Source organism: Vigna umbellata, chromosome 2, assembly GCF_029865625.1.
Source record: "Vigna umbellata cultivar VRB3 chromosome 2, Vumbellata_1.0, whole genome shotgun sequence".
Classification (NCBI taxonomy): Eukaryota; Viridiplantae; Streptophyta; class Magnoliopsida; order Fabales; family Fabaceae; genus Vigna; species Vigna umbellata.
This window is the reverse complement of record NC_142166.1, coordinates 7,337,406-7,355,104: the sequence shown is the minus strand read 5'-3', so window position 1 is coordinate 7,355,104 and position 17,699 is coordinate 7,337,406. Positions and strand designations below refer to the sequence as shown.

Here is a 17,699-nt window from a genome sequence, read left to right as displayed (position 1 = left end):
TTTAAACTAATGTGCGAGAGCGGATTTGGTGGGTGGAAAAAGAATTTGATCTACGCAAAATTACGGAAATTTTGAGGAGATGAATTGTTCACAATAAATATTTGACTCAAGTACTTGTTCACACATTCAACAACCCACTCATTCTTTATATATATATATATATAATCAATTTTTATTTTTTGTTTATATATATACATATAAATAATATAATAAAAGAAATAATAACAAAATAGAAATAATAATAATAATAATAATAAAATTAATAAAATAATAAATTTATAGTAATAATTAATATAAATTTTTATTACTTAACAATTTTAATTAATTTTAATAGAATTTTTACTATTTATATTTAAATTTATATTATCTTTATCTTCAAAGATAAAATGATAATGATCTAATTTTATTTATTAAAATAATTTTTTAATATATCGTACACATTATATTATATACAAATTTTCATCTCAAATTATATCATTTTTTTATATTCAAAATAATACCGCAATCTCCTGTCTATTCTCTTAAATTTATTCACTTTTCTTTAAATCTTCTCTCTAGTTCAAAAGACTTAGGCTGTGTTCGCATGAACCGAATTTACTGTTCATGCGAATTTGCGAGCGAAGAATTCAGCTCGTTATGCGTTCGGTTGGAGTGAAATGCGCGGACGGATTTGCGATGAAACGCGGGATGGTTGCACTGTTCAGTCACCCGCGGTTGTGAAGAGATTTACGCGGATTGTGAGCGAAATGTCGGGTGTGCCCTCGGTTAAGAAACGCTGGAAACGCGTAACTGGTTACATGTTCGCGTAACCGGTTACGCGTTTGCGTAACAGGTTACGCGTTCGCGTAACTGGTTACACGTTCGCGTAACCGGTTACGAGTTCACGTAACAGGTTACGCGTTCGCGTAACCGGTTATGCGATTTCCTTTTTTTTTTTTCAAGTTTTTTTTATAATTATTTTAATATTAATGAAATTAGATATATTATATTTTTTAATTTATTTTTAATAAATTGATTATTATATTTTCTAATTTATTAAAAAAAATTGATTATTTAGTTTTTTTAATTTTTAAACATTAATTATAAATTATTCATAATTTTTTTTTTATAAACATTTTTACAATTAAATATAACATTTATAAATAACATTTTATAACTAGGGACATTTTGGTAATCTTTAATTTATATCAATTAAACTAATTTTTAAAATCTATCACATCAATCAAATCCTACACTAATTCTCACAAACTTTACTTCCAAATCCACTCTCAATTACCCACAAATCCACTCAAAAAAACAACAAAAAAATTACCCTCAAATCCACTCAAATCCATTCAAATCATCTCCCCCAAATCATCTCCCCCAAATCACTCCAAACGAACACAGCCTTAGACTGAGTTTTACTCTTTTAATTGGTAATAAACTAAGTTTTAAACTGAATCTCATGAGGGTTTACTCGCAAGCTATCAAGGAATGTGGGTTCTTTAATATTCTTTATGATGATATTGTAAGAGGATTGAAATAAAATGCTACATGTATATCTCAATTTTAGATTTTATAATGAGCAACCTTCAGTTAAAAGTGGTCCAGTTGTGTTGTCTGCCATCATTTAGGTGCCTATGCGGGTTGTATATATTTTTCCTTCTAAGGAACTCACATAATGTAGGAATTTTAATTTCTAAAAGAAATTGAATGTCGTCTAATTCAAGTCCCACCTTATGAATTTACTTTTTCATTAAAATTTACAAAACAAAATTGAAAATTGTATTTATAAAACACGAACTCAGTTTTTTAACTTTTCATTTTCAAATCCTCCCAAGCACTTTTAAATTAAAATATATTCTTATTGAGATAAAAGAATATTCCAAAAATTAGGTGAAGAAATTATAAAAACAATAAATAATATTACAAAATAGTTAAAAAGGGAAAATTAATTTACTCCTGCGTTTATAGTTTTTTTTATCGGGTTGAAGAAAGAAAGGACTACTGTCATTTATTTTTAATTTAAATTAATAACATGGAAAAAAACAAGTTATCTAATTAATTATAAACGTGTCTTCTTAATAAAACGCTACCGTATGGTGTTGGACTTCAACACAGATTACTCCTAAAACCCTAAACTCATAAACCTCCATTCCCGCCACACACCACCGTGAACTCTCGCAGTTCATGCAAGTAAAGCACCCGTTCTACTCTACCACCACCACCACGACCGCCATCGAAACAAAGCAATGAACTTCAGGTTCCAGAATCTGTTGGGAGCCCCCTACAGAGGGGGCAACGCGGTAATTTCAAACAACACCCTGCTGCTCTCCCCTGTGGGTAACCGCGTCGCCGTCACCGACCTCCTCAAGTCCGAAACCTCCACCCTCCCCATCCAGTCCTCCTCCAATGTTGCCAGCATCGCTGTCTCCCCTGACGCCACATTCCTCCTCGCCGTCGACGACCGCAATCGCTGCCTCTTCATTAACCTACGCCGCCGCGTCCTCCTCCACCGCATCTCCTTCAAGGACCGCGTTGCCGCCGTAGAATTCAGCCCTGACGGGGCTCTCATCGCCGTCGCCACCGGAAAGCTTGTCCAGATCTGGCGCTCTCCGGCCTTCCGCCGCGAGTACTTCCCCTTCGAGCTCGTACGCACCTTCGCCGAGTTCGACGCGAAAGTAACCACCCTCGATTGGAGCCCGGACTCCAAGTACCTCATCGTCGGGTCCAAGGATTTAACCGCGAGAATCTTGTGCTTGAAGAAATTGAATAGTGGTGGAAAGAAAAAACCCTTTTTGCTCCTAGGGCACAGGGATTCGGTTGTAGGTTCGTTCTTCGGTGTCAATTCGAAAACTAGTAGAGTTTGTAAGGCTTATACGATTACTAGGGATTGTTACTTATTTAGCTGGGGTTTTACATCTGATAGTGGTGGTGAGGCTGAGGGTTCGGAGCCGCCCTCGCCAGGGACGCCGGAGAGGGACGCGGAAAGGAATTTGGAGGTTGTTGAGAATGATGGTGTGAAGAAGAGGAAGAAAATTGATGTTGAGGATGGTGATGAGGGTTACCTGAGTAAGGGAAAGTGGGAGTTATTGAGGAAGGATGGGTTTATGCAGGGATGGGCAAAAGTGACAGCATGTGATTATCATAGGGGGCTAGATATGGTGGTTGTTGGATTTTCTAATGGTGTGTTTGGGTTGTATCAGATGCCAGATTTTGTGTGCATTCATTTGCTATCTATTTCAAGGGAGAAAATTACCACCGCTGTGTTTAACGAGCTTGGGAACTGGCTGACATTTGGCTGCGCCAAATTGGGGCAGCTGCTGGTGTGGGAGTGGCGTTCTGAGAGCTACATTTTGAAGCAGCAGGGTCATTACTTTGATGTTAACTGCGTTGCCTATTCGGCAGACTCGCAGCTCCTTGCCACCGGAGCAGATGATAATAAAGTGAAGGTGATTGAATTTCACTTGTGGTTGGTGGGGTTTTGAAATTGGATCCAGTTTTAACTGATTTCTTTGTTTTGTGCCTTTTGTATTGTGTGTTGCGCTGGTTTTAAATTGAATGTTTGAATTGAACTGAAGTGAAAGCTCTGTTGTTGTTTTTACAGGTGTGGACACTTTCGTCAGGATTTTGCTTTGTTACATTTTCGGAGCACACTAATTCTGTTACGGCTTTACATTTTATGGCAAGTAACAATTGCCTTCTTAGTGCATCTCTTGACGGGACCATTCGTGCATGGGATTTATTACGCTACCGGAATTTTAGGACCTTTACAACCCCTTCTTCTAGACAGTTTGTTTCCTTGACAGCTGATCAAAGTGGTGAAGTGATATGTGCAGGCACTTCAGATTCCTTTGAGGTATAGTTTTGTACAAATTAGGTTGATTCTAACTATTTCATTATTATTTTACCATTCACCCTTTTTGCTCAATCATGTGTAACAGATTTTTGTTTGGTCAATGAGAACGGGACGCTTGCTGGATGTGCTTAGTGGTCACGAAGCTCCTGTTCATGGGCTGGTCTTTTCTCCTACAAATGTTAGTTATATTTTCTTCTGCTGATATTTGCTTGCATAAGTTTATTTCTTATCTTGTGTAGTATTTTTAACCGGTTCCAAGTTTCCTCTTTGGTAGAAATTTATGTCAACTCATGTTTCATGTTCTCAGTTTATAAAATAATATTATCTTCTAAGCATGTAGGACATCATCAAACATCAATAATTTTATTGTTTCTTGAGATATATGACGAAAGGAAGTACTAAAGTTTGTATTTTATTTTATGTTTTACATCTATAATAACAAAAAACCTTAGCATCATCTCTTTTCGCTTTGTACAGGCTGTCTTGGCTTCATCATCATATGATAAATCTGTTCGGCTGTGGGATGTCTTTGATGGAAAAGGAGCAGTTGAAACATTTCCTCACACTCATGATGTTCTTACAGTAGTGTATCGTCCAGATGGAAGGCAGTTAGCTTGCAGCACATTAGATGGGCAAATTCATTTTTGGGACCCAGTAGATGGTTTGTTGATGTACACTATAGAAGGTTCTAGAGATATTGCTGGTGGGCGTCTTATGACTGACCGTAGGTCCGCAGCTAACTCAACTTCAGGGAAGTTCTTTACAACTTTGTGTTATTCAGCTGATGGAAGCTACATATTAGCTGGGGGAAGTAGCAGATACATCTGCATGTATGATGTTGCAGATCAGGTTGGTCTACATGCACTTTGGTTGATTTTTCATATATATGTAAAAGTCACAGCAGTGGTTGTAAACATTTTATCCTCTAGGAAGCTTCTATATTGATTTACTGTACATGTTAATGTCATGCATACTCTCGATGTGTTTTTACTCTTCAGTTTTGTCCAACTCATTAAGGGTTAAACAGGTATGTTTTGCATGTAGGGCAATTAGATAATTCATAAACTACAAAAAACATGAAATATTTTACTAACTTTTGTATTATAATGATACAAACCTACTCAGTAATAACGTTATGTTAACGCAACCTTCTATATCATAACTTTTTGTCTAAATATCAAAGCTTAAATACTGTATGGGGTCCATGTCGGGTCCATGTCTACTGTTGCCCTTTAGTAAATATGGATCGGTTAAAAATTGAAGAGGCGTATCATTTTATACTTTCCTTATCGAGCATAGCTTTCTGTTGATGTAGTGTAGTTGCTTCTGAATGTTGTTTTTGAGCCTCATCGAACCTAGTTAAATGATACAGAACTGAAAGGCTGATGAGCTCAATAAGTTCTTGTAGAGAAAGGATGTTCAGTTCACAAGTTTGATCCATTCTTGTGATATTTAGTAAAATAAATCCTTGTGATACCTCCGTCCCTCCTCTTAGAGCTGTAACCAGGCATTTCCATTACAATATGATTTGTTTGAAGGTTTATTTTCACCAGTAACCTAGTTTTCATAAGGGGTTTTTATTATTGAACCAATTCAGTTTCACTAGGTATCAATCCTAGGGTTACTTCTTTCCAGGATCCAGTCATCCATAAAATCTATAAGTGCCGTGTAATTTGTAAGGTGCTTATTCCATGGATCAATTTTGTCCCGTATTCTCTCCTTTTTTTTCTCCTTTTTTTTATATCCTGAATGATGAGGAACTTCATTTGGTCACTAGGATAGTTGAAAAAAAAGATTATCTTGATGGTTGAGAGATTTCACCTTAAGGGCGTATATCTGGTTGTAAAGTGTCCCTCCCTTTCATGGGTACCTTACCTCATAATCTTTTACCGAACTCCCTCAATTTAATTTACGTTTTACCTAGGTTTATCAGTAGGAAAATTTGTTTCTCTTGAAGAGGCAGAAACCATCTATCTTAAGCAAAGGTTGATGAAAGTTTTTTGTTTCTGTTAAGAAGTGGACTTTAAGCCTAACTCAACCCCACAAACCGGCTTGTAAGGTGAGGTTTGCACTCACTTATATATTATAAATTGACCTTATCTCTAGTCGATGTGTGACTTTCAACACACCCCTTCATGCCGAGGTATAGATATCATCTCGAGCGTGAGACTAGACATTGATGAGTGGTCCGATAGCAGGTGGAACAACATGCCTAACAAACAACAGGTATCCCTAGGATAGGCTCTAACCATAGTTCTTATACCATGTTAAGAGGTGAACTTTAAGCCTAAATCAACTCTACAAAACCGGTTTGTAAGGTAAGGTTTGCATTCACTTATATATTATAAATTGACCTTATCTCTAGTTGATGTGGGACTTCTAATAGTTTTTATTCTCTGAAATCTATTTTTACTTAGAAGGTGTTATATTGAATGTCAATGCATGTGATGGTTAAAATATGTTACTCTTGAAGTCTTCTCTCAGCTGTGCCTGAGTGGTCTTATTGTTTGCATCCCTTGCCCGTGTGTGTAGTGTAAATAAGGACGGGGTGTTCAAAGTGGATGCAGATTTAAAATGAACTATGTTATCTACTTCTGCTCATATTGTAGTACAGTTCTGTTCATTAATTGAAATCTCTTTGTTCAGGTTTTACTTCGACGTTTCCAGATAACTCACAATCTCTCATTAGATGGAGTGCTTGACATTTTAAACTCAAAAAATATGACAGATGCTGGCCCTCTGGATTTGATTGATGATGACAACAGTGACATTGAAGAAGGCATTGAGAAACAAACTCGAGGGAAACTAGGATTTAACTTGCCAGGATCTTTGCCTAACCGTGGAAGGCCTATTATTCAGACAAAGTGCCTGAGGATTGCACCTACAGGGCGTAGTTTTGTTGCAGCAACAACTGAGGGAGTTTTGGTTTATTCTGTTGATGAATCATTCATATTTGATCCAACTGACCTTGACATAAATGTTACACCAGAGGTAATTTAACTTTTTGAAAGAACTACCACTGTTTATTTCAAAGAATATATAAGAATATTCTAGAACTTTTTTCTGTTGTAAGAAATAAGTTGGAGAACACCTACTCTGGTAACTTCTTGTCATCCAATAATTTGTGTTTTGAGTCGTTATGATGGTACTTGACATATACTTGCATGAAAAGGACGCAATTTTCTTCTTGAAAGTGCGGATTTTTTCACATCATTGTTTTTTTTTATTCATGACAGTAAGCATAAAATTCAAGAAAAGTATGATTTCGTTTCTCAGCAATTTATTAAAAATGGTAAAAATTTCCGTCAGATATAAATGAAGATAACTAAGTCCTAGATCCGTCTTTTCATTTTAATCATGAAAACAAGGAATCAAAATCAACATTGAAAATAATGCAGCATATATAAATTTAATAGCACTCCATCTAGCTGTATATGATGTTCTTCCTTCACTGCACTGTTTTGATGTCGTTAATAACTTGAGCTGGCATTTTGGAACAGGCTGTTGAAGAAGCTCTTCGTGAAAATCAACCAAGTAAAGCCTTGATCCTTAGCCTTCGCTTGAATGAGGATTCCTTCATTAAAAAATGTATATTTGCGGTTAGTCCAGCAGATATTCCTGCAGTTGCCACGTCAATCCCTTACAAATATCTCCAACGATTAGTGGAGGCACTTGCAGATCTCTTAGAAAACTGCCCACATTTGGAATTTATACTTAGATGGTGTCAGGTATTCTTTACTTGCTTAGATTTAGTCTTATTCATAAGTTTGCTGCTCAAGGTGATGGCAGTTCTATAAAATCATTTTATCTTTGGTATGATTTGACAGGAGCTCTGCAAGGCCCATGGGAATTCTATTCAGCAGAACTCTCGCAATCTGTTACCATCATTAAAATCTTTGCAGAAAGCAATCACTAAAATTCATCAGGATCTATCAGATACATGTTCCTCCAACGAATATATGCTGCGGTATTTATGCTCTTCTGGTGCCAAAAAATGAATTTTAAGAATTCACGCGTTGGATTTTAGCAGCTTTGCTCAAGAATCCCTTTCCAACCTCGGTATTATTTAAATCTGGTATCTGATGAACATCATTAGCAAGTAGCAACTAGCAAGCAACCTCTGAAGAATCCAGCAGGATTTTGATGTAATTTCCAATTGAATGAAGTTTCAATTTCTTGAAGGTGTGGCCTCCGTGAGGTGTGTTTCACGGTCTACTGGCAATTTAACCAAGACATCTCTTGAGAGGCATTTCTTTGTAATGTGGTGGTTAACAGATTGCAGAGGTTGAGGTTCCTGCTTGATATACGCAGCAATGTGTTTGGAATCAACTATTTTAGAATTAATTAATAGAAAATGTTAGAAAATTTTGGTCAGAAATTTTGCCCCGATGATAGCAACCACCTTGGGTGGTATCAAATGTGGAATTTTTTATTGGTGTCTTGTACCATTGTTATTGGCTGTTTATAAGTGAAATTAATTGTTGGCAACGTTCTCAATTTCTAGGAACCTTCGAGTTTTTCTGTTCCAGGAATATCTTTGATGAATGTTCAGTTTTAGAATTTAGTATTGGACAATAATATGTTAATATAGATTTTTTAACATATTGACATAGTATACGTATTATCTGTTTCTTTGGTTTAAAGTATATTAGTATAATAATAAATAAATAATGGATTAATAAGAAAATGACAAGTGTATTATATAAAAATATTATGAAAAAGTCCAACCTTAACAACTAAAAATTATACTATATTATTTTGTAGCTAGAACCAACCTTAACTAAAATTGTCTCTTACGTTTAAGTTGTCAATATTTAAAACATGTTTAAATGAAATCACGTTTTATATTTCAAAATACACACACATATAGTTTAACAGATTAATTATATTTTTAGTCTCTAAATTATAATACAATTCTAGATTTTATCTTTATTTTAAATTTTGATTCATATTTTATAAATACATTAACGTAGTTATTATCATCTAATAATATTAACTGTTTTTAAGTGTTACAAATGATAAATCATGAATACAGTTGGATGATGAGAATTGTATTTATATATTTTTTTAAGTATGAAAACATAACAATAAAAGTTAAGATAATTACAAAAATCAAAATCTCATAACGTAAAACCCTAATTCCTCTTTATTTAAATTTCAATAACTTTTCATTCATCAATTCACTCTTTCGAACATTAGATGTTCCTTTCAAATATCTCAATAGGGTAATATTCGCATCAGACCGCTGCCCATAATCATGGAAGCTCAACTCTTTCTGAAATCACAGCACCATAATTTTCAAGTATTTCTTACACCAGTCTAAATTAAAAGTGATTCTTAAACTAGTCTAAATTAAAAGTGAGTTTATTCTAAATTAAAACTAAACTTGCAAATTACTTTAATGTTCTTGGAGTGTCGCTTTTTACCTTCATAAACTTTTCGTTCAAAGTAAATTTTGATCAAATCTAAATTAAATATAAAAGTAAACTATTAAAATAGTATTTATAAATATACTACATTGACCATAAATTCCATTTAAGTGAGTTATGTTTATGAGTCTATTAGCCTAATAATCAAATTATCTATGAGATTAGACTCATTTTTGGCTATGTGACGTCGGAATTGTTGTTGGAATGTCTTCAACAAGCATCGCACGAGAATATGTTGATAGGCGATATCCTATCCGATTAATGCTACTAGCAGAGTATATACAAACTCTGGTTTATCCAATATCTGATCAAGTTGTCTGTCATAAAGTATTTAAAGATTATTTTATTGGTTGTAGGTTGTTAATTCTAGATATATGATAATAATACAATGTTGTGTGTGACATCCCAAAAATATAACACATCATTGTATAAAGGTGTCCACATTTAATAATATGATAGAACAGTTACTATAATACAAAGTTATTACAAAATAACCATTAAATTTTTCGTTTAACTTTGCAAGAGCTTCCTATACTACTACTGAACGTTCAACATATAACCGGACGGTTATTTTTACAGAACAAAAACTATATATACTATACGACCGAACGGTCATCAACTATTCAGTAGGAGTCTCACCACCCAGCTCCTGCTCCAGTGTAAGCCCTTCCCCTTCTGCCCACATCCAACAATAATGATCATTGCAATAGAAAACCGAACGGTAACATGGATAAAACAGAAAACAAGGGTAAGCTATAATAATTCAATTAAGCATGTATTCACACATGTAATAAACTACAAGCCCTTACAGAACGAACGCTATAACATACAGGAGCCAATATAGATATCACACATAACTGAAATATAAAAATACTATACAACCGACACTTGACTTGACCATCCGGATTGTATGAATACGTAGCTTGAGGCCGTTCATGCACTCGGGTGATGTAGTAACTGGAAAACCATCAGCTGCCACCCGAGGTTAGTCCGTTATAACTCACCCAATTACCTATGGGTTAGGACCTCATGCCATTCTCACACAATGACTTATCCATTTCTACTTGAGAATTGGTAATCATCAGAATATCAGGATGAACTCCATGAATTTCACTATCCATATTCATACTTTACCACCACAGTAACCTTTCACTGAGACATTCCTCCCGGGAATTCTCTTCCACATTACTTAAAAACATACACATATACTTGAATACCCATAATGTTTCTCATTCATAATGAATCTTTACTATAATAAACAACCAACACCAATCCATAACATCAACATAACAAGATCAGACAACATTTCATATAAAAAGACCGAACACTCACATAATACTACTTTCAAATACAACTGGACAGGAAAGATCAATACAACAGACAAAATAACCGATCGTTCATGTAATCGTGAGGACTTTGACATGAACCAAGCCCATTTTTAAGAATACACACTCTAATCAAATCAAATTCTTAACTTAAGGCTGAACTATATTTAACTCTTCTCGCCACTAGAACGAACGATATTCCACTATCTGACAAAACCGAACGCTTAAAGTTTATACTGAGCACTTATAACTACTGACACTTGGTGTAAGACCGAACGTTACTTCCTTATTTGACAAAGCCGAACGCCTAAAGCTTATACCGAACACTATGATTACTCCTATAAACTATTCAATAAACCTAATATTTTTAAGGAAACCGAACGTTAAGATATTTTAGCTAAAATATAAATAAACTTATACACTATCATAAAGGAACATATCTTAAGCCTATTACTAGTACAAAGTTTACTAATAATAATATATGAACTATCACAAACCCAATTTACCTAATTCAATAAGACTGATTAAAACTGTATATAACCATCAACACTTGATATATTAATCACTTCCTATAAAACGAACGACTACAAACTGGTAAGGCCAAAATGCTAACTCTATTGATAGTTTATTCACTAACCATAACCGAACACCCAACTATTCTACGTAATTTTGCAGAATCCTTATCGACTTATACAGAACCACCAAAATCCAGAAAGCATACAAGTCATACGCTCATATACAAATCATCAATCCATTCATTCCATACATACACAAAATCAACACATGCATAATTAAATTTAATAGCTTCCCTTACCTCTTAACAGACCGCTCGCTCACAAGATGAAATTTGCACCACGACCAGACACTTAACCTCCCAGATTTACTATTTTTAGGAAAACAAACCACCCAAAAAACCAGAACCGTGATCAGAACCTTAGAAGAAGAAGAAAATAAACACAAGCAACAGAAACTTGGTTTGCATGTGCCCCAAACTAAACTTTATTAAAATTAGAAAGACCTACCAGTTCAAAACATTAAACGTTCGGTTGAAAGTAGGATCCTTGCCACCAGCAACCTTACATACACTCTGATGGATAATTAGATGGAAGAAAACGTGAGATTCAATGGAAGAAAAACTGATAATTTTAGAGAGAAGTTTGAGAGAAGGAGGAGAAACTAGTTCAGAAGATTTAAAGGAGAAGATCGCATGCAGAGAGTGGAACCAATTTTTGAAATTTTAGCTTATATACTCTTTCAGAAAAAACCGATCGTCTATTCTTCTGCCGCCACCTGTCTTCCACTTCTTGAGACTCGTTCTCCTCTTACATACACCTGTTTCCCGATAGGGAATTTAATGATTATGAGATCGTGATCTTAAATAACTAAATTAAAGATTATAATTAACAAGGCCGAAAGAATCTTCAATTATATACCGTAAATTTAAAAAACATAGATTGAGGTAAGACTGATAGATGCGAAAGTCAAAATCCAAAAAATTATTTCCTAAAATCTTCATAATGAATTTGAACAAATATTTAACTTAAGAAGTTGACACATTTGGACCTATACAAATCAATGTTATATATATATATATATCTCAGCACTGAATTTCGTTTGATTTTTTTAAAAAGAAAAATATTTAATTAAAAAGTAAAAAATAAAAAACATTTTAATTTTAATAAAATAATAATAGATTTTTCTAACAAACTTTCATCTCAGCGATTTCAATAAAATTCAGCTTTTTCAACAAAATTTCTTTGGATTTTCTAAAATATCAGGAGAGATTTTATAACAATACAAGATTTTCCTCATACGACAATAATTGGAAGAGACTACACTACACTCTCCTGTTCTATGCTGGCGTCTCTCGTAGATCCCACACCTTATGAATGTGAATTAAAACGCGTGGTGAATGTTTATATATGCATATCTGGATTTTCGTTGTAATAAACAATAATATATGATGATAAATTACTTCACTATTTTCTGATTTTAATACGAATATATCTCACGATATATATAGTATACAATGCCTAAAATCTTATTTAGTATTACATAAAAGTAAAGTATATAAACATTAGTAAACTTTTTTATTAATGAATAAACAAATTAAGATGTTTGTTAGCTTTTGTAAAATCATATTAAATTGTGTTTTAAAGCATTTTAAAATATTTTCCCAAATATTGATCAATGTGAACTGAAAAAAGTTTATATTTATCATATGTACTCTAAAATAGTTGTGTTAATAGATTCCGTTTAATGATAAATATTAGATTTAACTTCAAGTTTGATAGATAAAAGATTCAAAAACACTTTTTGTTTCGGTGTAGATATTTTCCAGTGTGTCTTTGTTGCTCCTGGCTGTCTGGGTTATGGAGCCTCAGCTCTCAAGAGAGTGATTAGAATACTGCTCTGAAATATTATTTAGGGTCTCTAAAACATAGAGAGAACGTACTTGGACTTTTGCCCTTGTATTTATAAGCTAAAATAAAAATAACCTTATCTAAAAATGTGGTTAATTATTCATAAATATCTTAACCGTTTAAAATATCTAAGATATTTATTTATGTAATAAATATCTTACTACATAACAATTTTCAAACTTGTTTTCATTAAATATGTCAAAGCAAAGCTAGTTATAGTAAAGAGACATTGAATTTAAAGAAAAAATGAGAGAGAAAAGAAATCCCTGTAAATGTTTTATCATGTTTATTTATAACAAACACTTCTCAATCAGTTTATTGAATTTAATTTGGGCAGATTAATGATACAAATATACATATAATATAATATAATATATATAATGATTATTTGAAAACAATCACTCTAACTAAAATTTCAAATATAATATTAGTTAGATAACAATTCTTCTTGACTAAAATTTATAAGTATTATCTAGATCATAATTACTATTAAGTAAAATCTTGAATATTGTTTCGACTTGATTATTTTTACTAATTCATTCTTAGGACATAATTATTTATGATTGAAAAACATAAGTATTGTCTAGAACTCAATCATCCATGATTAGTAATTATGCTGAATATTATTTAAAATACAACCAATTGACTTAAATCCCAATAATTATTTGAATACAAATCAGTTAAAGGTAAAGCAGATATAATACTAGCTTAAGTTCTCCAAGAAGAAAAAACAAAGGCCTAAAAAATTAGCGTTAATATTTTCTCTATTAAATTAATTATAGATTTATGTTATCAAAAAATGTCTCAAAATTTCTCTATTAAATTAATTATAAAATTATATTTAAGAAAAAAAGACCTCAAATTTTTTTAGCAGTAATATATCTCTGTTAAAATAATTATAGATTTATATTTGAGAATAAAATTTAATTAAATATTATTCGAGTTTTTAAATTGTTATTGATATTAAAAATGATATTTAATAACTTAAAATAATTTTTTAACAAATTATATTCTTGTTTGGAAAAAAAATAATGATTAATTATCTTTATTGTTTTATAACCAAATTTTATTTTTATTTAATATATTTTTATCTGTGACTTTCGTAGATTTTAGGTTGTCTCTCTTTGTTTTCTTTCATCCTAAAGTTTTTATCTTAAAGATTTTGATAGATTTTATTTTTTAATACTTTTCGATTTATAAGTTTTAAAAGTTTTTCTACATATAATTTGATGGGAACTGAAGTTTTTTATTTAGATTAAACTGCAAAATTATTAACTATATTAAGATTTAGATGAAATTTCTAATAAAATAAGAATACAAGTTGAAAATAAAAAACATTATGAAAAGTTAAATAAAAAAATTATCACAATTTAATAAATAATTTTACATAAAAAAAATTGAAAAATAAATTTGAATTGAAAAACCTCATTCTTCCCAAACCCTTAAGTGGCCACTTTTGAACAGCAACTACTCTGAACTAAAAATCAAATGTTCTACAGATGACATAATATAGTATATAATTGGATTACTAATAAAAAGGTTGTGTTACAATTAATACAATATTAATTTACTATATTATATTTGTAAGATTTATGAAAAATATTTATCCGTAACAATTTTATTACTAGTAATAATAAATTTCTTTGTGAATAGAAAATATAATAAGTTTATGTAAAAATAAAATATGGAAAGCTAAATAAGAAATTTTGGTAGCTTAATTGGTAGAAAATTGTGGTGATTTCAAGAACATGGGTTCAAACTCTTTTCTACCTTTTTGTAAAACAAAATTAAAATATTTATAGTAGATAAAGCACTCCATGTTTTAAGACATTATTGAGGGATCCATTATGTAAGTGGTGATTAAGATATTAATATAATAAAATAATATTAAAAAAATTGTTGAATAGAAAAATTTTTGGACTATAAATAGCCATGAGAGGGGAGACTATTTTGCACGAAGAGAGGAAGAATCAAGTGAGAGCTTGAGAAGTGGAGAAGAAAGAGTTAGGAATAAAGTTTTAGTTGCAAGAAGAGTAGAAGTTCTGGAGGGTTTTCGAGGAAACAAATTATGAGCAAGAGATTAAGTCTGGATAGAGGTAGGGGAGCTAACCTTTCTAAGCTTTTATATTATGATTTAGTATTGTTTTATTACTATTCATATCTTGAAATTCTGTGTGAATACTGTTAATGCTTAATGTATATCTATCTATATTGAATTTTTGTGTTAATATTATATGCTGTTGTTTTGAATCTGTAAATAAGAAATTTGTTAAAACTAGTTGAGGAACACTTTGGTTAAGGAAAGACTTGGTACTTAAGTTGTCCATTGTGACGCACCTCTCTTTCCTGGAAGTCTACTCGACAAACTTTTAACTTAAATCTTGTTGAACAGATTTTGTACTGTTAAATTATTGTGCAATATATCTTGTTGGAATGAAAATTTCTGATGAATTCATGTTATTGTGGTAGACATGGAATTATGAATTATAATTGTGATGGTAGGATAGAGGAATCTTAAAAACCGGAGTTGGTACATCCCTGATCATAGAGTAGTCCTGGTCAAATCCAGTAAGTTGTGACTAGTCATATGTACTGGCGTTTATGGTGAGTTTGATTCGTCAAACATTTGATTCTTCTCCGGTGACCATTTATGGTGATATTTTAGTATTGTTAATTTATTTTGTGATATATTCATTTTGTATGATTCTGTGATGATTGTATTTTATTATATTGGATTTGAATTTATGCATCTGAACATAATATGAGTATTATGGGGAGATTTCGTAAAGGTATAATATGAGTTGAGGAATGTGAGCATGGTATGAGTCTCGCAGAGAGATTCTGTAATGCCATGGTATGTGTGTATATGTTGATATTGAGGGTCCTGAAGTTGGAGGTTATCCTGATACTCTAATAATCATCCAGTCTCAAGTAGAGAAGGATGAATTATGTGGTGAGAGGGGCGGGAGGTCCTGGTCTATGTGCCGGTTTTGGACATAGTGTTGAGGACTAACCTTGTGGATGGTATGGAGTATTTTGGAAGTGTATTTGTAAGAGGAAGTAGAAGGCATCACAAGTGCATAACCTCCCATGACCGCTCATCAACATATCGTCAGAATGAGTGTGTATTGGGTATTGTGGAATGAGTGTTCATTGGGTATTGTGGAACGAGTGTCTATTAGTAATTGTGGTATTGTGGGATGAGTATCTATGATGCGATTGTTGTATGATGGTATGAGGGTGTCTGACATAATTATTATATGAGGTTTGTTGAGTGCATCAAAGTAATTATGCATGTTTTATAAATGATTGGTTGCATGTTAGCTCACCCTACTTGTTTGTGTTTGTGTTTGGGTTTATGATCATATAATTCGTTATACGGGAGTAGATGAAAGAATGTCGTCTGACTTAATGCCAAGAGATAGAAAAATAAAGTAGAAGAATTCAAATTATATTTATGAATTTGTAGTTGAAATCTGAGTTTAAAACATATAGATATATATCAACTATGAATTATCAAGTGAGAAATTATGGAATATTACCCTAAATGTAATGCTACAATACATAAATTAAATTATGAATGAACATGTGAGAATTTGGAATGTTACAATAATACTACAATTCATAAATTAAATTATGAATGATGATGTGAGAATTTGGAATGTTACAATATTAATATTACTCTTCCTGAGCAAGAATAATGTTATTTCTCACAACTGCATATAATAAGGATAATTAAATATAATGTGTACATTATATTATATCACTGTTTAAATAGAGACATGGTCATATTATTATCTAATTACAAATTTGTATTAATTTGCTTTACTTCAACCATAAAATTAATACATGACTATTTTGGTCACACATAACTTTAAAGTGAATAAATAATGAAATTTATTATTTAAAATTGTTTTACCTATATTTTTATATAAATATTTAGTTTACACTTTTATATTAATTCATAGATGATAAATAGAAAATAACAAAAAAAACAAAAAAACAATATATATATATATTTATTTATTTCTTTATATATATATATATATATATATATATATATATATATATATATATATATATAACAAAACTAAAAATAAATAAAAACAATTTTAGACAACTTTTTTTTATATTAAACTATCATTTCATATAAACATGTGTATGATGACACGTATCACCTTAATTATCTTATATTTAATGTGAAATTATGTATAATTATTAATGAAAAATATTTATTTTATAACTTTTTTGTAATCATTGTTTTAGCACATAACTGTTACAAATATATTATTTTAATAACAGTGATAAAAATTAATCTTATCGTGAGAAAAAAAATAGACATGTCGTGTGTTTTCACTAATTTAAGATTATCTGAATATAGTAAAATTATCTTAATTAAATATTTTACTTTAAAATAACATCCATTCCACGTTATACATTGTATAACTGCCCTTGTAAGACCAAAAAATACGCGATATTGACTTTAACGGTAAATAAAACATTTCCATAGTTTTTTATATATATTAATTTTTTTAAGAGGTAAGGATAAGCATTTTTCTTATTTCATGATAGTTTTTATTTATTTCATTTAGAAGATTTATGTTAATATGTTGTAGTAATTTTAAAATACATTCTAAGTCGTAAACCGAGGACAAACCATTTTCTTTTTTTTTTCGTTACTATC

The 17,699-nt window shown here is 31.6% G+C and overlaps 1 protein-coding gene across 1 annotated transcript; it reads left to right on the top strand.

Annotated features, from left to right (window-relative positions):
• Positions 1-2,086: 2,086 nt before the first annotated feature.
• PWP2 (periodic tryptophan protein 2) lies at positions 2,087-8,335 on the top strand. Its single transcript, XM_047316209.2, has 7 exons — positions 2,087-3,431; positions 3,587-3,838; positions 3,924-4,016; positions 4,316-4,687; positions 6,485-6,829; positions 7,339-7,566; positions 7,666-8,335. Exons 1-7 carry the CDS (start codon positions 2,232-2,234, stop codon positions 7,834-7,836), a joined length of 2,661 nt encoding a protein of 886 aa, XP_047172165.2. The 5' UTR covers positions 2,087-2,231; the 3' UTR covers positions 7,837-8,335.
• Positions 8,336-17,699: the final 9,364 nt, after the last annotated feature.